General features: G+C 36.8%; 1 protein-coding gene across 1 annotated transcript in view; it reads right to left on the minus strand.

Annotated features, from left to right (window-relative positions):
* The window catches only part of b3glcta (beta 3-glucosyltransferase a), a 79290-nt gene that overhangs the window by 51313 nt on the left and 14130 nt on the right, over nucleotides 1-13847 (minus strand). Inside the window, exon 3 of the mRNA XM_065280857.2 lies at nucleotides 1980-2022. Coding sequence (XP_065136929.1) covers nucleotides 1980-2022 — 43 coding nt within the window. The remainder of the gene's footprint in view (nucleotides 1-1979; nucleotides 2023-13847) is intronic.

A 13847-nucleotide genomic window follows, 5' to 3' on the forward strand; every position in this document is an offset into this window, starting at 1 on the left:
GTATAGCAGAAAAAGTTACACAATTTGTCTGCTCAGCAAACAAATAGATGAATCGCATAGCCTTAAAAGCCTTATTTGAATTAAATCTTCAAGTAAAAGAAAACGTTTGGTTCACTTATACAATGATAAACTATTGGAAATGTCATTCTGAGAGATTCTTACTTAAGCGTACTATAAGCATTGAGATGATCTTAAAAAAAAGTTCAATTGCACTCGCATTCAATCAGATGCTAACATAAACCGCCCCTGAAGGACATTGGCACTCGCATTCAATCAGATGCTAACATAAACCGCCCTTAAGGACATTCAGAACCACATTTTTCAATTTCACAGTTTGCTTAAAACAAAAAAACAAAATAACTTGAACCCTATACTTTTATCTCTCTCTGATCATTCGAATAGGCCATTTTTCAACCACTCCATCCAGTTTCGCCTTCGTGCCTCATTAGATTAAAAAAAAAGGCTCTTGACTTTGCGCAAGATAAGACAGGGCTGATATGAAATCACCGCCATGGCAACCGTGTGAAGTGACTTTGATGCATAGGGCTGAAGAGCCTCTGGGTACCACATCTCCAGAGTGATGAAGAGAGTGCTTAGCTCACTTTAAGGGGTTTTTATTCAATGGTGACCTAATTCAGGGAGTATGAAACCCTTCAAACCAATCTCCAAAACAATAAAACAATTTAGTCAAAGAGAGCACTCTGACTAAACAAACACCCTGTATATTACGTAAAAAGAAATAAAATGTGGATATACTGTATTACAGGGGCTTATTCCAAGGGGATTTCTACATTTCGAACTATCTTCTATAACTCAACAATTCAATTTGAGGTCTGCTTCGGTATCTTTAGCTGTGCTAGTGCGAAATCCAGAAATAATTTAGAGATTATGTGCGTTTGTGTTTAGAACATTATAAAAGAAAACAAGTTCAAAAGGCTGTCTTATTGACATATACGCCTAAAGCGCTTCAGGCACCCAACCACTTTTAAAAAACAGAGGAACTGAGGAAAGCATTGTTATTGTTCTGCACAATGTAGGCTACTTGGTAAAAGAAAAAGGCTCAGACAATATTTCTAATCATAGCACATGTTAAAACATAAGAAATTGAAAGTAAATGTTATAACCTTCTGTGCACATCAGACTTCTTTCAACAGTTTGATGTATGAAAGTCATTATATTTTGACAGATTCAACATTCATATGATGAAGGACATTCATTGCTATACTTGCATATTTCCTTTCAGTCTGTTATTCATTTACAATAAGTATCATCGTCGTGTATCGCTATATTCATTTTTTGATCTACATCTTTCAACATCTACATCATCATTACTCTACCTCTGCTTTATCTTCCCAAACTGATCTTCTTTTGTTATCCAGCTGCATCCAATCAGAATTAACCTTTATATTTTTAGAGTTTTTTTGTATGCTGAATGTTTTAGGATAGGCCTGTTATAAACCAAAGAAGAACAGAGAAAATGTGAATTCACGGTTTATTAAATTAAATTTGACAAATAATTGTTATCTGTTAATCTGAAACATTTTACGGCTTCTGTACTGATGCTTTTACTTGGCAATTGGCAAAGCCAAAATGACGGGCATTGTCCTAAACCTTTACGATCTGTTCACTCCACGGAGCGTCATGCTAGATTACTCTCATTTGCCTCGCTACACTGAACAATCAAACACACACACACGCACTGAAAATAGTGACCCAAATCAATTACTGTAGCTGTGTCCTGAAAACTAATCCTGCTGCACATGGCTTCAGCCAACAAACCTTATCATTTTAGGTTAGATAAGGCACCATTGATATTTAGTGTTACTTGGTCTGAGGTGAAAAGTAGATAAATTCACAAGGTTACCTACCTTAAGCATTTTCAGAAACTTAGCGATACTGATTTTTTTTTTAAACTTCTCACGATCTTGTTGATTTTTTATTAAGGACAAAAAAGTAACAAAGACTTTTTGGATACTTACTCAGAAAAAGGCTCTCGGAGGAAGGTCTGTCAGCGTCATGGATCTGAAAAAAAAATCAAGAGACAGACATATTAGAGGCACTGAATGAATGTTTACCAAAGAACCAGGAGGTAAATAAAACCCTAACCTGGAGGCAATCAATACATGATTCTTTTTGACAAGAAAATCCAGCACTATTAAGGCCTGTCAACAGCTACCATCTTAAACTAAAAAGGAAAAATGAAAAGAGAGTTTGAGAACGTAAGTGAAAGAATGAGTCACCTCATGCACTTTTTATGGCTATTTAGACAACATAATTAACAAATTATGATGCTCAACATGAAGTAATATGATCTTCCGAGTCCTCTTGAGAAGTTTGTTTCTAACAAGTTTAGAAGTTATAATTATAATGTGATGAGCAATTAAACAATTATCTGAGATTTTATAAATATAATGCAGCACCGCTGAATATGAATTATCACATTATGAAAAATAATGAATGTTGTGATGTGAAAATGGTGCACTTCCACTAGTTTATTCATGAAAAGCACAGTTCTGACAACCCTAGTTATTATGAGCAGTTACAATATTAAAACAATGTGAAATTACCCTAGCAACAATAGAGTATAATAGACTACAATAGAATGGAGTACAAAAGACTACCATAGACTAGAGTAAAGTATAATAGAATAGATTAGACTAGACTACAATAGAAGAGAGTACAATTTATTACAATTGACTAGAGTAAAGTACAATAGAATAGATTAGACTAGATTAGACTAGCGTACAATAGATTACAATTGACTAGAGTAGAGTACAACAGAATACTGTAGACTACAAGAGACTAGAATAAACAAGACTAGACTAAAATAGAGTAGAGTACAGTAGAGTAGAATATACTGCAATAGACTACAGTAGAGCTCAATATATAACAATAGACTAGACTAGACTAGATTACTGTAGACTAGAGTACAATACACTACAATAGACTAGAGTACAATAGACTAGAGTACAACAAACTAAACTAAACTAGACCAGACTAGACTAGAGTACAATATACTACAATACACTAGAGTACAACAGACTACCGTAGACTAAAGTACTATAGACTAGACTAGAGTAGAATAGAGTACATAGACTACCATAGCCTTGAGTACAAAAGACTACCGTAGACTAGAGTAAAGAACAATAGATTAGACTAGGCAAGACTAGACTAAGGTTCAATAGATTACAATAGACTAGAGTACAACAGACTACTGTAGACTATAAGAGACTAGACTAAACAAGACCAGACTAAGGTACAATAGATTACAATAGACTAGAGTACAACAGACTACTCTAGACTACAAGAGACTAGACTAAACAAGACTAGACTAGATTAAAGTAGAGTACAGTAGAGTAGAATAGACTGCAAGAGACTACATTAGACTAGACTACTGCAGACTAGAATGGAGTACAATAGACTAGAGTAGAGTACAACGGACTACAGTAGACTACAAGAAACTAGACTAGACTAGACAAGACAACTAGACTAGACTAGAATAGCATAGACTAAAGTAGAGTACAGTAGAGTAGAATAAACTGCAATAGACAACAGTAGAGTTCAGTTGACAACAATAGACTAGACTACTGTAGACTAGAGTAAAGTACAATAGATAGACTAGACTACAATAGACTAGAGTACAGTACAATAGACTACTAAAAACAAACTGTGTTAAATAGCAAAAAGTGGTTCTTTGCTTGTAATCATAAAAGATCCATTTTTAGTGCCATTTAGCACCAGTGAAGCACCTGTGTAGAACCATATAGTGCTATGTAGAACCATATGTGGTGCTATATGGCCCCCGTATGGTTCTTCATAGCTGCTTCATCGGTGCTATATAGCACTAAAAATGGTTCTTCTATGATTACGAGCAAAGAACCACTTTAAGTGCTATTTAGCACCATTTTTTAGCAAACTAGAGTACAGTAGACTAGAGTACAGTAGGCTAACTAGACGAGACTAAACTAGATGCTTGCAATGCTTTTCAATGAATTACAGTGAAATGCCGCTACATCCAAAAGCCAGAGGGCGCTCTCGTGCAGAAACTCAATATGGGCAGCAGAAGGAGAACCATTACACACACAGCTCCAGGAAATGGCTAAGTCATATATTTATATTGCTGTTCTTCAAACCTTTTCAGGTATTTTCATGATAATAAAGAATATGTATAATGATTATATTTGATGAGTGTTGCTTTTTCAAATGCATGTTATAAACGACTCAAACTAACAGTGATTTCAGATCGATAATGACTTCCGTAGTACATAAAATAGCTGTGCATAATATCGGCTGTGCGATTCAGAATCATTATTGAGCAGGTATTATTAGTGTATATGGGCATTTATCATCCCATCCCTATAGAATGGAATAGAATAGAATAGCAAAGACAAAATTTGCCACTGGTAATTATGAGATTTGGTTTCAATCACTTATGCTAATCTCATAAATGCAAACATTTCAAATCTAGGAAGACAGGATTAGTTTTCCAAAATGCATAAATTTGCAATTTAATTAAACTCCCAAGAGAACAAAGATCCTCTGGGTTGGTCTGATAAATTAATAAATGAACTAATAAATCCTGATTTACAATTGTATTAGTTTCCTAAAACTATGCCGTTTCAACTGGTATGTGCTTCTGTATAAATTGTGTTATAACCCCAATTAGAGAATTAGGCACTTCATTCTGCCCCAAAAGCTGGCAGTGCTGGCAATCAACTCTGGAGGAATGAGTAAATCAATCACACTTCCTATTCCAAAGCTTGAAGGAGCAATCCCCTCATACTCCAAGTTTTAGGTCTTAGCATAGAAGCGGGTAAATTCGGGCAATGCATTGTGGTCCCCCTATTCATACTGTGGTATATAAGAGGATAACAGGAAAGTAAAGAGATGGGTTTTGATTTATGGCTAGTACTCTGCTAACAATTACTCTATTTCTGAGCTCCAAGCAGCCCTTGGAGAGCACAATTTAAACAAGTCGTACATCTTTACACAGGGAATACTGTGGCACATCATTACAGGATTGGAGAGGGAGGTTGAATCATCATGGTGACGCTGTGAATCATCGCACAGTGAAGAGTTCCACCCACCGAGCCCTGAAGCAGGAGAGCATTGGTGATTCCCCACAGGACAAGCAAACCTGAATGGCAGGCCACACTGACAACGCGCCCCCATGGACTTTCATTGCAGTAAAATGAAGCCAAAATCTTGCTCCGATGGCGCTGTCTGGAGCCAGAGACTGCGCAGAAGTGATGGTAAAGTGGGACTGCAGTACACAAATCATAAGCAAATTTAAAAGGGAATTGATCATCCTTATGCCCTATTCCCTACGAAGATCAGATCATGAACGAATTTCAGAAGGAAGTGATCATTCCTATGCCCTATTCCCTTCGAAGTTCAGAACTCTTGATGTGTAAATTCTAGAGGCAGTTGCGCGATTGTGTCTCATACTGTGGTCGACTTATCTACACTTGGCGAATAGAGCAATGGAAAACAACATAATTTTCCTCTTAAAGTTCACATAACATGTTTCCAGAAAAGCATGTAATCCAAGAGGCGTCTAGCGGGAGGAGCGAGTCACGAGCAAGCAACACACAAAACATTATCCCACCATCTCTGGATAACTTATGATTCACTATGTTCACTTACCGCCTGCGACTCATGACCAGGTTGGGACTTTTTTTTACAAAATCCAGCGTTAAACACACGCAAAACGTTGCTGCTGCTACCCTAGATAAACAAATTATATCCATGGTTTTCATAAGGCTAGCTTACTTGGAAAACTAAACAAGGCTTTTTTTCTTCTTACATCCAAAAACACACTTCGAATTTCATGCCATTGTTGAGTCTTGAGATAAAACAAAGCTGTCACGTGCAGTGATGCCTGTGACTTCTACTCGAAGGAACAACAATGCTAATGAGCATCCTCGTTGTGTTGTTTGAAAAAACTTTCTGAAACTTGTAGGAAAGAGGAGATGTGTTAATAAGTCAGGATGTATGAAATAGCTTAACCCCCCCCCCTAATCTAAAATGACTGTTTATGTGGGTTGCCTTCTAGGGCGCAAAAACGCTGTTTGGAATTTGCCCTAAATTGTCACACCCTTTTTAAATAGCATTTTAAAGGGGTCATATTAATTTTTTTTTTAAGATGTAAAATAGGTCTTTGATGTTCCCAGAGTGCGTACTTAAAGTTATATTTCAAAATACTCCACAGATCATTTATTATAACCTGAGCAAAATTGTGCCGTTTTGGGGTCTGTCTTGCAAATGCAAATGAGCGGATCAAATGCAAACACAGATCGCAATGATGGTGATTTGTTGCAATTAAAACTTAATTTTGCTGTCAATGATCTTTTTCTCTTTCTTTCTCTTTGCCCTAAATGGCAGTGCTATGGTTGAATAGTGCAGATTAAGGTGTGGTATTATTGCAATTGGCCTTGCTACCTGCCTAAAAAAAAAAAAAAAATTCAGGCAAAATCTGAACATCCTAATTTATCACATGCTTGCAGAGAATGGTTTACTGAAACTAAGTTAATAGTTTGTTCCTTTTCAGGTTTTTCTAGGTTGATAGAAGCACTGGGGACCCATTTATCGCACTTAAACATGGAAAAAGTTAGATTTTTACACTACGACTCCTTTAAAACTTAAGACCAAACTTAATAGAAAAATTCAAAGTTTACATCAGCGTGATAAGAAACAACAAAATTATCAGAAATCATCTTTGGGAAAAACATTTAAAGTCTAGTTTGATTTTTAGTTTAGCTCACATCTCATTCGCTTACATGGAGAGGGCGGGGCTTATGACTTAAACTGCAGCCAGCCACCTGGGGGCAATCAAAAAGTTTTTACTTTTGTACTTTTCAGTACGTGTGGCACACCTGGCTCAGACTTGTGCAGACGAATGTTGGTTTTAAGGTACATGGCCAGTTTACACTTCATGCGCAAAGAATGTGCAATTTCATATTTTGTAACTTTGTATTACTATTTGTTTATTATTTGAATTATTCCTTAACTTAAACCCTAAACAAGTCTAGTTATAAAAGACTTTGTCCACTACCAACCAGATATGTTTATTAGGGTTACAAGCCTAACGCAACTGTTTAAAAGGTTAAAAGACAGATGTACAGTAAACAAATAAACAAGCTAAAATAACAAATACTTTAATTGCATGAAACTAAAAAAAGAAAAACAAAATCAGAAAAAATAGCTACAGCTTACAAAACAAGATCATTGTTCACAGCAGGCGTGTGTTTTGAAGTCCGTAATTGCTTTGAAATGTATTGTTGAGGGTGGCAAACTCATTTCAAAAGCTGTTCATTGATGGCCGCAGCGGGAATCCTTTAAACAGGATGAAATTAGACACTCAATACCTCAGACGGGGTTAACTCCCGGGTAAATCCCCTTTAAAGCAAAGTATTAAAAAACTAAAAATCTTCCCACAGCATAAGGAGGATGCCACACCTCTCTGATGTTTCCCAACGCTTCTTAAATTCTATCATTTATTTGTGCATCTTTTTAAAATAAAAGGTGTGTCACCACAGCGTCTCCCCAGGGATTGTATTTGCTCCCCCAGACCTTCAGATTGAGTTACATGGTGCCACCAGCTTCCATAAAGAAAATTCTCACTTACTTTCCTACACACCCATGTTTCTTTCCTACACACTTGTCATCTAATCAACAGGGGACGGATGTAAGACCGTTTGAAGAGAGTAAATAACAAGCATGCCAGGAAGAAGCACTGTAAGATTTTTGATCTGGAAATGTATGCATGGGGAGAAAGGACCACATCAGAACGCATTTACTTCAGCACCAGAGGTGGGTAGAAGTCACTGACTTAATTAACCTATGTCAGACTCAAGGGTTTTTACAATTCATTTATCAAGATGTTTTCTAAAACCAAAATGAACAAGATAAAATATGCCATTGTGACAGCTGTTTTCTGGGTAACAGATTAAACAGAATATAATAAGTCTACTGGAGATGGTTATATTATGCGACTGTGCGAATTACAAAACCCTGACCCTGTAATGAAAGCAGCAAAAACACAGCACACATGATTACACAGGCAATAGGGAAATCAAAATAAATTCATCATGACATTGATATTTATGTACTTGTGACTTACAGTGCATTTAAAGGGATAGTTCACTCAAAAATAAAAATTGTGTCATAATTTTCTCATCCTGATGCTGTTCTAAACCTGTATGAATTTCTTTTTTCTGATAAAGACAAAAAAGATATTTTGATAAATGATGGTAAGCACACAGCTGACGGTACCCATTGAATTCCATCCTACATTTTTTTCTACTATGAAAGCCAATGGTTACAATCAGCTGGGTGCTAACCATCATTTATCAAAATATCTTCTTACTGGTCATCAGAAAATGATACAGGTTTAAAACAACATGAGGAGGACAGAATTTTCATTTTTGGGAGAACCATCCCTTTAAAGGTCCACTGTGTAGATTTAAGCAGCATCTAGCCGTGAGACTGTGAATTGCAACCAATGGCTCAGTCCGCGGCTGACTCCTCCCTTTCAAAACGCATAGTGAAGCTACGGTAGCCACCACAGGACAACGTAGTGAGTAGGGGTGTGCAAAAAAATTCATAGAATCCCAAAAATCGATTCATACATTTTTTTGTAATGCCGTGTTACTATGGTCCTGAAGTCTTATACATTTTGCGTTTTGCGACATCATTTATTTCAGAATGTAAGTTTATATGTGATGTTCAAAACGAAATTGTTAGTCATAGATGTTACACTATTAGTCCAAATTCGATGGTTAACACAGCACAGAATTAAGTTTTCAACTTACAATCTACAATGATTTTTCACATAATGTATTGACAGCACAAATCTTATTGTGAAGTGTCTTAAAATGACCATTTATATTGCTGTACAAATCTTGATGTGCATATCGTCCGGGGGAAGACGCGCTGATTACAATCTACACACTAATGTTGTGATCAATATAATAGCAACTCACCCATTGCGTAAAACACAAGCAGGATCAGAATCTGTCTAGTTAAATGTTGTCGCAAAGCTCTCTCTATCCAGATAATGCAACACCAAATTGATCCTCTCTCGTTTTGCTCCAAACTCTTCTTGGGTCGTTTGGTTGGCCCGTACGTACCAGCGGCAGACGGTAAAGATAAGTCCATAATCCATAATCCATAAATCCATAAGCAAGCGCGTAGCCCGATAGGCACTTACGCATAGTTCCGCATTTGTCCACGACACTGGCTGCGTCTGAAAACTCAAGGCAGTGACTCGTTGCCTCGCTGCCTCATGAGGAAATGACTTCGGAGGCATGAAGGCCGCTCAGAGAAAGGCTTTCAGACGCACTTCAAAGGCAGCGTGTTTGAAATATAAACAGAGAGCGCCTTTGTGATAACTAATAACATATTTGAAAACTACAATACTAATTTCTCGCTAGAAATGCAATTAAAATGTGTAAATAGTGAAAATATACGTTTATTTACACTAAATTTGTGCTCCAGTCGCTTCCTTGGCCACTATTTTATTTTTTTGAACTCGACCACTGTTGTCATGTGGTTTTTACGTCAGTAAAGGCGGTGACAAAGGGTCACATGGATATTAACGTCATTGATAGGAGACTGCACTGCTGCCCTGTGTCAATGTTTTGAATGGCAATTTTCTCACGATTTACAAGTAGTTGAAAACATTACAGATATTGATAGTAATCAGCTGGACAAAATATATAACACTGGCCTAGTGGTTTTTGGACATTTTACTGCAAATATCTTACAAATTGCACCTTAGATGATTTTATGTAAAACAGTATATCACAAAAAAAAATGACTTTAGGTGGTTTTCACAGACTGGGTCACATATAGTACATCTTCCCACTATAATGCGGTACACGTGGATGATGCACCCAGAAGAGAAAGACTGTGTGTGCTCACTCAGTGCTTAGAATATCAAACAAACCGCAAAATCCACTTGTGGAATTTTCCGAAAAGATTTTTTTTCTTTTAGTTATGAGCCTCTGTGAGAATGTAATAAACTAAGGCAGTGAGCCTCTTTCACAGCTGATACAACCGTCACTGAACCAATTACTATTCAAACGACAACGTCAGACTGAGAATTACCTTTCCTGTTTTTTAATTTATAGCCTTTTAGTTTAAGCCAAATATCAAAATTAGCCCATGATTTACTCACCCTTAAGCAATCCGAGATACATGTCCATCATCTTGCAGACGAGCACATTTGGAGTCATTTCAATAAATGCCCTTGCTTTTCCAAGTTTATAATGGTAGAAAACAGGGAACAACAATTTCTAACTTCTAAAACGATAAAGATCTTTTGTGGGTAATCGATGCGATATTGCGAGAAAAATATCCATATTTTAAACTTTACTGGATGGTTTAGCTTAAGCCAAAACAAGGCCTTAGTATAATTAGGAAATATAACTAGTTTTAACAAACGTGCATGACTAAAAACATTACTTGTGTGCATTTTGAGGCAAAACAAAGGGCACTGGTGTATTTTATTATATGTTAGTGCAAGTTGTTTTCAGTTTTGACAGCTCTTACATTTATTTTAGTCTAGGACTAGTCTAATCCCTCTCCCGGAAACCTCCCCTATAAGCTATAATGACTAGCTTCCAGTAACAATGTCAAACTGTCTTTGAATTACCTCTGTGAAGGATGTATGTACTTTTTGGGAGCATTTAAAGTCAAAAGTTATTCCCTGATCTCTGTTTCCATCATTATAAAGCTTGAAATAGCAAAAATACTTACTAAAACAACTCCAAATGTGCTCGTCTGAAAGATGATGGACATATGTATTTTGGATTGTACTTTTTCTTGTAAAAATCATCAGCCAACAAACTTACCCGGCATTAAATATACAGATTTCATGTTTTCAGTCGCCGTTTCATTTACTATTAACTCGTAGGATTTTACTTGCATGTTGTTGTATACTTATTTTGTGTTTCCAGCAATGGCAAATCCTGCACACAACATTAACACTTCATTGAAAGATGGGAACAAAGCAATGTAATAAAAGTATTTTTAGAAAATAGATTTTAGAACAAACATAAAAGCAGTAGGCCATAAGGGAAAAAAGAATCAAAGCATTAAAATTATAAAATACATGTTAATTTATATTCTGTAAAAATGTGGGTGCACCTAACTTTTGTGCTGGTGCACCTAAGAAAAAAGTTAGGCGCACCAGTGCAACCAGTGCAAAAAGTTAGTGTAGAGCCCTGGAGCATGTGTTTGCACCTGAGCTGTGGTCTCTAGATAATACACCATGACTATTGTTTCAATCCTGTAGCATTAAAGGATTCATGTGAGCCCCAAAAGTGTTGTTACATCCACTGTCTCATCTCTTCTCAGTACACTGAATGCTCATCTGTGAGATCATAATAAAAGACAGTTCAACACAGATGGCAAAACCCAGAAGTGGCAGTAAAAGCACACTAAGATTGCGAGCAATACTGTTGCACGTAGCTTGAGTGGCATTTGCCAGCTGGCTTTCAATATCCTTCTGCTAAACTAGCACTGACAGGGCTTAACACGTTTGCAGAGGTAAAAATGAATCACCGGTCGTTTCACATGGGCACGACTGCTTGAAATTGCGTGCCCAACTTTAATTGGAGTTGGGTTTAATGAGCGCGCTTGTCTTTCTACCTGCTAGAGTGATTCAATCAAGAGGAATCTTTCGAGACACACTTGATTGTACCGCCTTTCATTTTTCCATGCCGAAGCCAAGGATGGTTCACTTTTGTTTCGTGATTTCTTGATATATGAAAAATATTCCGGCACAGCTTCAGCGCTGACGCGCAGATGACCTCCCAGCTTTAATTTACCCCCTGTTCCCTGAGCCATTTAGATTTCGAGTCCAGCGGCGTGGCTGGTTATTGAGAAAGAGGTTGACAGCAAAGGTCATGCAAGATTGAAAGGCTGATGATGAAAAACTGCATTGGTGTATCTTTTATAAGGTGTGGGTGACGTTGAAGATCACATGACTTACAGGTTGTGGTTTTAAGCCGCATATTTCAAGCTGTAATCCTTGACCTGTATTGATACAGTATACAGTTATTTGGCTCCCAAACTTAATTTGCATGCAGCCACTATATACACTGTACATTCTCAGAAAAAAACAAAAAAAGCTGTCACCGGGATGGTATCCTTTTACATGATATGTACCTGAGAGGTACCAATATGTACTCTTTTAGGTACTTTTGAAAAGGTACCGCCCCAGTGACAGCTTTACCATTTTTCTGAGGTGCCATCCACAATATAAACACCTATTTTACTATGCGATTTGGAAGAAGAGAGGTTTTCATTGAATCTGTCAGTAAATAAAGACCCCAAACTAATTATAAGGGGTGCTTGTGGGGGTCTTGCACATTAAGGTCAAGAGTTCAAAGAAAAGGCCAAAAAAATGTATGACTACTTTACACTCCTATTTTTTTGTCCAATATAATGCCTTTCAGACCAAAGGGCCATTCACAAAACGATTATGATAACTATAAAAAATATAGTTTTAAAAATCATTTTATGTTAAATAGAATAGCGGAGTTCACACCACAACTATAATGATAAAGATACAATGAACTATATCTTTGGGATCAATTTCTAAGTGTTTTTCCACCTGATGACAGCCAATCAAATCATTTCAAACTTCAAGTGCACATGCACTTAAGATGACAGTGGAGAAGCTCATTGCTTAGGTCTATAACATAAAACTGAAAATTTACCACATAATGCTTTTTTCCTACCACATTAACTAGATATTGGATTACACAAACTAGTAGATGTACTGCTTAGAGTTACGCAAAACGCAGCGTGTTGAGGACATCTGCTGGTTACCCGCTGTGTAAATGCAACAAGAACAGCATATTTACATAATCAGTGACATGTAAACAATTGCAAAAGTTTTTATAACAAGAAATATAATAGACCTATATTAGTTAATGTCATGAAAGGCAATTGATTTGAGCGAGTGCCACGTGCGTGAGAAAATTAGCATAAAGTTATTGTTATCGTCCAGTGATGTGGACGCTAATGTATTTATCGTTATTGTTTTCATTATGTGAATGGCCCTTTAGACTGCTCCTCCTAGTCACACTACTATCCACCACCAATTAGCAATAGCAAGAAGCAAATCAAGGTTCATAGCTATAATATACCCAAAATGCTACTGGCCAATTAATAAATAATAAACTATCAATATTAACCACCCAAAATGCAACACTATTTTAATTATAAGGATATCTAATAATAAAGCAAACATCTAAATATACCATGAAAAACCAGTGATGACTAAAAAGTGCTTCTGGTACAGACACCATTCATTTAAATTCATGCAACCAGCCAATCCTCTGGCCTCTATCCAGAAGAATGTGACACCAGCTTGCCGCTTCTTTGAAGAGCATTGATTTAACAGCATGAGGTCCAGAAGAATCTCCTATACTGTCATCTCACTGCCGAGCAAATCAAGTGAACTGTCTCTTTCATTTCTTGTCTATTTCTCCCGTTCTCCGTCTGTCTGAAAGGACCTTGTGGGAATCATTCATTAAAATGTCCTTCTTAGTATTAGTACCGAGTATTGGATTCATCACCTGTGAATGAGTGAACCTTCAACCTATTCACCACAGCCAAGGCTGTGCTGAAGGATTTCACTTTTAATTTCACCAGCTTCAAAAGATTGAGACATCACGAAAGATGAAAATTCTGAAAGTCAAAGAAGGACACAGCTAAACATGGTTTGAGGTCTGAACACAAATATATTCATATCTATTTTACAATGCTTCTAATATCTTTCTGCAATCTGTCTGCATCTCATTTTATTCCCTGACCTTCTGCTTAAATGTCCA

This window comes from Paramisgurnus dabryanus, chromosome 8 (assembly GCF_030506205.2).
Source record: "Paramisgurnus dabryanus chromosome 8, PD_genome_1.1, whole genome shotgun sequence".
Classification (NCBI taxonomy): domain Eukaryota; kingdom Metazoa; phylum Chordata; class Actinopteri; order Cypriniformes; family Cobitidae; genus Paramisgurnus; species Paramisgurnus dabryanus.